General features: G+C 42.4%; 1 protein-coding gene across 1 annotated transcript; it reads right to left on the bottom strand.

Moving 5' to 3' along the window:
• Positions 1-6,159: 6,159 nt before the first annotated feature.
• Positions 6,160-8,343, bottom strand: LOC123140147 (BTB/POZ and MATH domain-containing protein 3). The gene is made up of 2 exons (XM_044559885.1): positions 8,162-8,343; positions 6,160-7,597 (listed from the first exon to the last, which is right to left on the bottom strand). Exon 2 carries the CDS (start codon positions 7,588-7,590, stop codon positions 6,424-6,426), a length of 1,167 nt encoding a protein of 388 aa, XP_044415820.1. The 5' UTR covers positions 7,591-7,597; positions 8,162-8,343; the 3' UTR covers positions 6,160-6,423.
• Positions 8,344-10,106: the final 1,763 nt, after the last annotated feature.

Raw genomic sequence — 10,106 nt, 5'->3', positions numbered from 1 at the left:
GACGAGCCTATCATTATTCGTGCCAGAGCCACCGCTACTCCACTCACTGTTTCCCGACGTGGCTGCTCTATGGAGCTCCACCTTTAGTACACCAACTGGGACTAAAGGATTTTTTTTGATTTTTTTATTTTCAAATTTCTAAATTATTTGACAATTCAATCTCTAATCACTGCTCAACTATGAACCACTCATTTCAAATCATCTAACTTCCCGACCGGTCACCCATCCTCTCACTACTTCAGCATGAGCACGCTTAACTTTCGAGTTATATTCCCCCTAGTTTCCAAATCCGCACTTGTTGTTTTTCTGACAATGCTAAGCTGTGAATCCTATTAACCCTTTGGAGTTGAACCTGAGCATTAAGCACCTTTTGAGTTTGAAACTATTATTCTAAAAAACAATAATTATTTAGTAACACTAATATTTCTTAAATAAGTAGTTTGACCACAGTTTGACCAGATCTGACCATAGTTTGACCAGATTTGACCATAGTTTGACCAAAAGTCAAAAAACAAAAAATAATTATTTATTAACACTAATATTTATTGAATAAGTAGTTTGACTATATTTTGACCACAGTTTGACTAGATTTAACAAGAAGTCAAAAAAACTGAAATTTGAGCATATCTTCTTTTCCTTTCAGAATTTGAGGATTTTAAAAATTTGCAAACAGGCCTACGGATGTGGATTTTCGTGCTGTTTTTTTTATATATTATGCATTTTTTTTCGACATCGTATGCAAAAGATATGGCTGTTTTACTTTTTCATAACACTTTTTTGCAAAACATGTCCAAGTTTAAGTTTTTTAATTTTCCTAACTAGTAGACACTACTAGGGAAAAGCCTATACACAGAATCTTACCAGCATCACGCTTTAAAATCAGGCCCTGCTGCTACTTAGCAGTAGCGCTCACTTTAAAACCTCGCTGCTGGTATAAGTTTATCAGTAGCGCGCACACACCAGGACGTGCTACTGCTAAAATTCCCACGACGCCGCGGCGAGGCCAATTATAACAGCAGCGCGTTGGAACAAAGGGCGCTACTGCTATAGATCATAGCAGCAGCGCATTTACGCAATAATCGCTACTACTAAGGTTACTACAAAAATTTAGTCCCACCTCGCTCCGTGAAGAGAGTTTGTACCACCTTAAATATGTTATTTCTACAACTTTCACAAGCACTTGGTCTTCATTGAACTCTATGTGTAGGATCTGTGGCCGTAATAGGAATCCTCGCCTGTTCCTCAACCAACCGTCGAGGATTCCTATTAACAAATCAGATTGTACACAAAAAGACAATTGATGATCAATGTATTTTTTATGTCTATGTCTAACATAGCAGTAGCGCGTTCTCGGCCAAATGCGCTACTGATAGGTCGTTTAGCAGTAGCGCACTTTGCTATAGCGCGCTACTGCTAAGACATTCCATCTCCCCCCTCACCTATCCGATCCAGATCACACTCACACACACACTCGATCTCCCCCTCGTCGCCCCTCCTCCGATCTGCGCCGCCGTCACCTCATCCTCCTCGCTGGACTCGGTACCGTCCTCCTCCTCCGTCCTCCTTCCAGTGGCCGCTGGCCGACCCCTCCTCGCTCCGCCTTCCTCCTCCATTCTCCCTCCACTCGCCGCCGGCCAGCCCCTCCTCGCTCCGCCTTCCTCCTCCATTCTCCCTCCACTCGCCGCCGGCCAGCCCCTCCTTGCTCCGCCTTCCTCCTCCGTCCTACTCTCTTCTCCCTCCTCAAGTCGCCCCTCCTTCTCCCTCCTCCCTGCTACATTTTGATTTAGTAGGCTAGTTCATATGCAACATTCTGACTTAGTTGATATGATTCAGTTGATTTAGTTGATTTAGAACATTTTGATTTAGTTGATTTAGTAGGCGGGTTGATTTAGTTGATTTAGTAGGCTAGTTGATTTAGTTGATTTAGTAGGCTAGTTGATTTAGTTGATTTAGAACATTTTGATTTAGTTGATTTAGTATGCTACTGGATTTAGTATGCTAGTTGATTTAGTTGATTTAGGGTGCTTTGCTCATATTGCTTTAGGAAAATATCACATGCTACTGTTTTTCTTTCCTGTGAAGTGAATCATTAATCCTTTGCTCATATTGCTTTAGGAAAATGGCGTCACCACCACCACCACTATGTCGACTGTGCAAGTCAAGGTGCGCCAGCAGCCTTGCAACTGGCAAGCTGTTTGGCATCTACTTCCAGCCGAGTTTTCGTCATGCGGCGGTAAGAAATTAGATGAAATGTAACAACTATTTTATTTTTAGTGTTGGCATTACTGCATTGTGTCATTTTTCTTTTCTTACACAGCCCGTCCCATGCAATGTGAGGTTGACATTCAACAAGCCGACAGGAGACACTGTGACATTTGAGGCTCCTGGGGGGCCGTACACTATGGAGGTCAAGAAAGGACGCAATATGTCGCAGATTGGAGGAGATGGATGGGCCTGTTTCCTCGCCCGCATGCGTCTTACTGGTGGTGAGTTGATCAGCTTCTCCTTCAGAGCAGAAAGACCCAAGCTGGCTGTCATTTATCTCAACCTGGTGGAAGATGATGAAGATGACGAAGATGATGAAGATGACGAAGATGATGAAGATGACGAAGATGATGCAGATGAAGAAGATGATTAAGATAATGAGGACCCACTCGATGAAGATGATTAGAACCCACTTCATGAAGCCATCGTAGCTCAAAGAATGAGGCTGAGCGAGGAGGAGGTGTGCAACCTATGGGACATAATTCCACCACGTGCTGACTTTGTCGGGGTGCCATTCGTGACCCGCCTGACAAGTACCATGGTCGATCGACATGATATGGTATGTTATACTTACAAATGCAAATTATCCGATGATATGCTTAGTGTAGAGTCCAATGATATGTTGTGTGGAATCTAGACTTAATAGAAATATATTTGCAAGAGTATGTGTGAGGCTATTTATTAATTGATATGTTTTTCTTATTCAGAAATTGCCAAAGAACCTATCTGTGAGTTGTGGTATCGATCCTGATGAAGAAGGCTCAGCTGGACTACGCCTTACCGCAAGGGGCTCCGTCACCACCTGTACTTACCGCATGGACACAGATGGTCGCACACACTTAAACTCGGTTGGGTGGAAGAGATTCCTCGTTGGCAAGAATCTTCGTGTTGGACAGGCCATCCTAATTACTATCAGGAACACCCACCGCCCAGGCTTGAGGATGATGATCGTCGTCGATATCATCTAGAACTACATATGTGTGTGTGGCTATATCATCTAGAACTACATAGGATGATCGTTGTCGATATCATGTAGAACTACATATGATGATCATCGTCGATATCATCTAGAACTAAATATGATGATCGTCGTCGATGTCACCTTGTACTGCTTGAGGATGCATGTTGAGTATATATGAAATTGTTATCTAGTACTCCCTCGGTTCCAAATTACTCGTCGTGGTTTTAGTTCCAATTTGAACTAAAACCACGACGAGTAATTTGGAACCGAGGGAGTACTACCTAGTACCTATAATGCTTTATGAAATTGATATCTAGTAGTACCTAGTATCTGGAAATTGCAGTTTATTGAAGCTGGAGTGGGGAAATGGTGAAAGATATAACAGTAGCGCGGGCTCAGGAAATCGCTACAGCTAACTAATAGTAGCGCGTTCGGAAAACGCGCTGCTGATATAGTCAATAGTAGTAGCGCGGGCGCAGACATCGCTACTACTAACAGTTAGCTGTAGCGCCTTATTGGTAGCGCGGGTGCCCGCGCTGCTGATAGCCTCAAAACCCGCGCTACTACTAGGGTTTTCCCTAGTAGTGAGATGTAGTAACATAACTACATCTCGAAGGATTTTAATTTTTGAAGTTTTTATCATTTTCAAGCCGTCATTGTTTGATTCAGTATGATGTGCAGCTTATAGTTCATGAAGAGGATGCTAAAAAGGAGATTATGGTTAGTTAGTAAACTTATTTACCTTTTATTCTTGGAGATGTCAACTTACTTACTTTGATTTTGAACTTATTTACTTTGATTACGGCATGGATATAATAGCCCATGCAATTTTGAAGTGCTTAGTTAGTGCAGTCTAAGTGTCTAACTCTGATTTTTTTTTTCTAATTTAGTTTTCTTATTGCAGATTACTTCCCTCACACTCAACAATGTGAAGGTATATGAAGATTTGTTCTTTTTGGGAGTTTGTCACATGTCTTGCTGCAAATAATGATGGCGTGCATCCTTTCATTGCTTAAATTTCACAACTGTTCCTCTGTACTTCCATGTGTTTGTGTTCCATGTAGATTTATGGTAAATAGCATGTACTATGGATTCATAAAAAGATTATTTTACAGTTTATCATTCTTATGGTCGATACCCGATCACTGAAACAGAGAACAATGTTCTGAAAATCATAAACAACTTTTTAGGGACAAAAAATATAATCATTATTGTCTCTTATGACAAGGATTTTACTTTGTTGAGCATTCCCTTGCTATTTTTGCTCAGTTTATTTTCTTAATCACACTGAAAGAGATCCCTGGTTTCATAGTTCACAGAGATATTGTTGTAACTGGTATCTAGGTACACCCTAGATCCCAAAAAGTACAAATTTAGGTATGCAAAAGTGCTACATGTGCCCTAATGTTCCCTGATACATTTGTGTCTTTGTGTTCTGCAAAATCCTAGATTTTATCTGCCAAGTTACTTAACCATTGAGGAAGGCGATGCTATCATCCACTTGATGCAACTTCTGTTCTTCCCTCTGAAGGATCACATTGGCAAAGATCTTACTATCCCGTATTGCTGAATATGAACGTCTCATGAAATTACTTTGTAATAATAGTTAGTTCCATGGGTAATATTACATCTAATGTGATTGTTCGTCTACCGTCCAGAAGTTGAATGATATAACTAGGAGTATCGACCTTACTTATGTGCCATTACAATGATGTAATCTAAACGACCTTATATTTCTTTACAGAGGGAATATTATTCTAAAGTGTTGTTGCCAAAGTTGAATGATATAACTAGGAGGATTGACCCTATTTATGTACCATTACAATGACGTATATTATTCTAAAGTGCTGTTGCCAAAGCAGGATAATTTGTTCATTATTTTATTCATCCTATTAGGAGAGTTAATTTGCCAAGTAAAACAACAATCTTAAGCAATATTTTCCGTAGCAACGCGCGGGGAATCATCTAGTAAACAAATAGTTTTTTGGTCTATTTCTAGCAAGTCAAGTGTATGTATGATTTTAGACTACAGATCGAGCATCTATGAATTTTTTTTCTTCTAAAAAGGAGATATAGGCGCAAATGTAATGAAACTATACAATGTGTTAAAAAAAATGCTTCAGCAAGCATCCCCATGTCGAGTGAATTGCAATTTCACGGCAATATTTGTAAGGCTACCGATATCCGTAGCCAGAACAAGATTCAAAATTCCTACACTAGCACGAGTAGATAGCAGGCAGCTCCAAGAATTCTGATTATCATCACCATCTTCACCTATACAACTGGGTAATTCCAGTATCAACAAGCTAGCTCGGAGACACCCTCACAAGCAGTAATCTAATCTCGAGAATAATAATCATGCCCACCCTCACACTTGATGAAGGCTCAAGGTGCAACATATATTGCCACTGCCTTTGAACAGAGCATCAACTTGGGTAGTAAATGTCAGATAAAATAAATGGGTGAGTAGCAACACAAAGACTAACAAAAAGATGTACGTATGTTAAAATACGCCAATTTGCGTATGTTTGTACTGAGTCTGACAGAACATGCAAACAGATAAGAGATTCACATCCCCTGGTTTCCTGCAAACTGACATTAATCGACAACAATGTGCTCAATGCTATCCCCAGCTTTTCATCGCACAAAATGACAGCAATCAACCATGTACGCTTCAAAATACACCAGAATGGATGCCATCTTTTTTGGGTACAGAGACCAAGATTTGACACTCTGGCTGCTCAAGACAACAAGAATCCTGATGCTCTTTGTCTTGTCTACCAAGTTCATTCCCTAAAATACAGGTTCATAAAATGTCTTTCCATACACATCTACATTATTCTTCTTGATATAACCACTAGAAAAGGGATTTACATGACAGCAAAGGCACAAAGCAACAGTATACTATGAGACAACTAATGCACAGAGAAATATACGAGGATTAAACGACTAGCTAATTAAGGAACTTGCATAGTACAGCGATTTTGATGCTCACACCTGAATGTACATACAGACCACCCATTTCACAGAGACAATTTGGCCATAAGTTGGATTTTTCTGGTTCAGCATACAGACACATTACCTGACGAGAACAAAAGCAAGACGCACAGACTACCTACCATCTCTCTAGGATCCCATATATGCATAAGAGCGCCACTACAGGTCTAAGGAAGATGCATACCAGATACGTAGTGTTACTACTTGCACCGGTTCAAAGCAATCTTGGCAATGATCTCCTTCAAAACCGAGGGATAGGTCGAAACTACATGATCCCACCCATTAGTTGCCATTACTTGTTGCAAGCACGAGGGGGACTGGACTTGCATAAACTTCAAGCACGCCTCCTTCAATCCCTGGCATTGGTGCTGCTCGGCTAGAGCAAGAGTGTACATCACCGAGCTCACACCTATGTGTTCAGACAAGCGCTTTTCACAGATGAACTTGAGCCGCTGGAGATCGAACCTGTCTGCTGCCACAAACATGTTTTGCAGATATTGCAGTGTCATTTCATCCTTTGCTGGCTTGTCTTCTTGTCCCTCTTCCATAACTCCTGACATTTCATCCTCCTCCATGATTTCCTCCTCTCTCAATGGGAATATATCTGTGTAGATGAAGATAAGCAAAGCCCTGAACACCGTTGCTTCCATGTCTTTGATCTGTATAACGGTGGACGTCTCCTTCATGGGGCCAAATAGCTGTGCCATGAAGACCTTAGACCTGGCCGCAAGCACACACCGGTGTGCAGCAAACCTCTCACCGCTGACCTCGAATGTCACGTCTGCACCCACCTTGGTTTGAAGGAGATTGCTAAAATGCTGGTTCATGTCAGCCAGGGCGTCCTGACTTTTGGAATCCTTGCGGACGACCATGATGTCGCACCGGATGGTGAAACAATCACCCTTTAGATCAGATGATCGTTCGAGGGCGTCCCTTCTCACAAACTTGTCACAACCCCAGCAAATAGCACTGCTTGAGAAGGTGCTGGTCTTTCTAACTTGACAAATGTACATCAGATTCTGCTTCTCAACCTGGTCGATGAGACTGAAACTGACCTTGGCCTCCACAACCATGTCGAAAGGATCGTCGTCGTCATCAAAGAGAAGGGTAACATCAAGAGAGATGAAGTCAGCGCAGTCCTTGTTTATGCCGTTGGGGTAGTACTCGACGTACCAATCATGTCCTCCCATTGTGAAAAGACCGGTGCGGGCACTCTCGCCCGTGGGTAACTCCTCTTTGGTGCGCAAGTAGCCCCGGACCATGAGCAGGTGGTACCCGCTGTCCGCATCACCAGCGTAGATGGCCGACGTGTCGCAGGAGCTCTGCTTGTCGCCATCGACGATGGACACACCGGTGAACATCGACATGAGGAACCTGCCAGTTCACTGAACATGTCAGTCACAATTGAAACCAACCCAAAGTTTCAGAGTTGGGGTATTTGAAAAGGATTAGTCGGGCTTTCTGTAGCCCAATCAATCATATCTCTGTAAGGGGTTGATGAAAGCTAAACCTTTCTTTATGAACTTATTATATGCTGAAACTATTTGCGCACCAGGAAACCTGTTTACAATTTTACATGGCAAACAAGAATCTCTCTAGTGCGAATTTGTTTGTATCTCAAACAAGTTAACTACTTTCAGTTCCAGTTTATTCAGTGCCGTAAGTTGAGGCAGATAATTTAGAGTGCAGGCAGGGGACATGTACCCAAGTTCTCAGTCTACTGAATTTAACTAAATCATCTATCAATTTTCACTATTTTAGTGAAAATTTTGGACAGGTCTCTGATTTCCAGTATCATCAGGACAGGTCTCTAGTAAATTTTGGGCGCTCATCAGTCATAGAATTCAAGGCCGTGTTGCCATTTTCATGTTTGAAGGAAATTGGGGCTCCTTAATTCGAAATTGGAGTAAATAAAAGGTTTCAGAATTGGGGGCGAACCTGGGATTGCGCCGGCGGGAGCACAGAGATCCTGACGTTGCTCCTCGCCGCCGCTTCACTCGCTGCGCCGGCGTCGCTCCTCCCCTCCCCGGAAAGAGAGCCGCACCGCCGTCGCTCCTCCCGGAGACGGAGTTGGCGCCGCCACTCCACTCGCGGCCTCCTCCTCCGGCGTGCGGCTTGGGCCTGACTAGAGCTAGGGTTGCTAACTTACCACATTAGCTGGGCTTTCATTTTAGGGCCTTCACAGCCCACTGGCTGCAAGCCCGTCCACCGCTCTCACAGCTGGGCTAAGCCTACCCCTCTCAAAAAAAAAAAAACTCTACTAAAAAAATAGACTAAAAAGAAGAACTGGACAAAGATAATATTATGCCTACGCTACGCGTCGGCCAGGTGAAAATCGAAAAAAATCGGATCGCATCGACCGCCTCGACAGCCGTTCGATGCTGTGTGGGACATCCGTTCTATCTCTACCCACGTCAAAAGTGCATCCCAGCCTGTTCTCAACATGGCTCGTGTTGCATTCGGGGCTTGCAACACAAGACGTGTTGTGTTTCGTGAAACTGTTTTCTAAGGTTCATCTTGAAAAACTCATTGCCGCATGCTCTTTGTTTCTAACCGCAACACATGGCCATGTTGCAATCTCAGGCTGAGCTCTCCGGCCCACACGTGTCACATGTCTCGCGCTGCCCCATCCCTTGCAACACGGTCCCTATTGCAATCTTAGGCTGGACTCTCACAAACACATCACATGCCTCACGTTGCCATATCCTTTGCGACATTGGTCCATCTTGCAATCCTGGGAAAAGCTCCCACTCACTTTGTGCATTCGGTTTATTCGGTTTACATGGTTCGGTAAATACGGTTTATCGGTTTGTACGGTATTTATACTTCGGTAAATACGGTTTGAAAATAAAATACGGTTCGGTTTCGGTATATACCAAAATATTTCGGTATGGTTTCGGTACATACCAAAATAACCAAAGTTGACGCGAATTTGAAAATAAGGCAACAATTTTTAAGTTCTGGTTACATATTTCGATGAGTAAATATTTTGTACATGATCTAACTTGAGTGTAAATAGCATCAGCAATTCACCATTCAACCATCAGGGGCAGGGCCATCACAGGTTCACATATACGAGACAAGTAGACAACCAAGCTCACACGACTGTACATGTTCAAACTTAGTACAGAGCAAAGAGCATCAACATTCATCCATCAGGGCCGTCATATTCATCCCATCACGCATAGAGCAGAACAAGCATAGTGTACCTTAGCATATCATAATTAATACACAAGCATATATAGAAGATTTACACATTAGTCACTAGTTCAGTACAGAACATGTGCATAACTGCAGTTTTTCAGGTTGTGTAGTGCTGCCCTAGGGCAACTATTTACCAAAATATTCACCAACATTGTTTCAGGCTTAAACTACCATGCCAGCCGCCTAATTACCAAAAGTAGTTTCAACCTTCAACAATTGCCATCAGCCTAATTACCCAAAATAAAATAGCTTTGTTGCTTCAAGGACACATCAGTCAATGATAAAGAGATCCTCATTCTCCCTTGAGGCTGGGAGATCTAGAACCCCTACATGAAAAACACAATATAATGGTTAGTACTCAGTAATAGCAAGGTGTGCTTCATGGTTTATGCGTATAATTAGTACCTTCTTCTAGTTTAGACAACTCCTCTAGATCAGCCTCAATGTTGATATGCTTACAACGAAGCCAATCTTGTGTACAAATCAAGGCTTGGAGTGTCATCAGAGTCAAGGAGCTTCGAAAGCCATCAAGAATACGCCCGCTAGTACTAAAAGCTGATTCGGAAGCAACGGTTGAAATAGGAATTGCTAATATGTCGCGAGCCATTCTTGAAAGAACAGGAAAGCGCAATGAGTTGTCTTTCCACCAATTGAGAACCTTGAATTGAGGACTATTTTC

The sequence above is a fragment of the Triticum aestivum genome, chromosome 6B, assembly GCF_018294505.1.
Source record: "Triticum aestivum cultivar Chinese Spring chromosome 6B, IWGSC CS RefSeq v2.1, whole genome shotgun sequence".
Classification (NCBI taxonomy): Eukaryota; Viridiplantae; Streptophyta; class Magnoliopsida; order Poales; family Poaceae; genus Triticum; species Triticum aestivum.
This window is presented reverse-complemented; position numbering and strand designations above follow the sequence as displayed.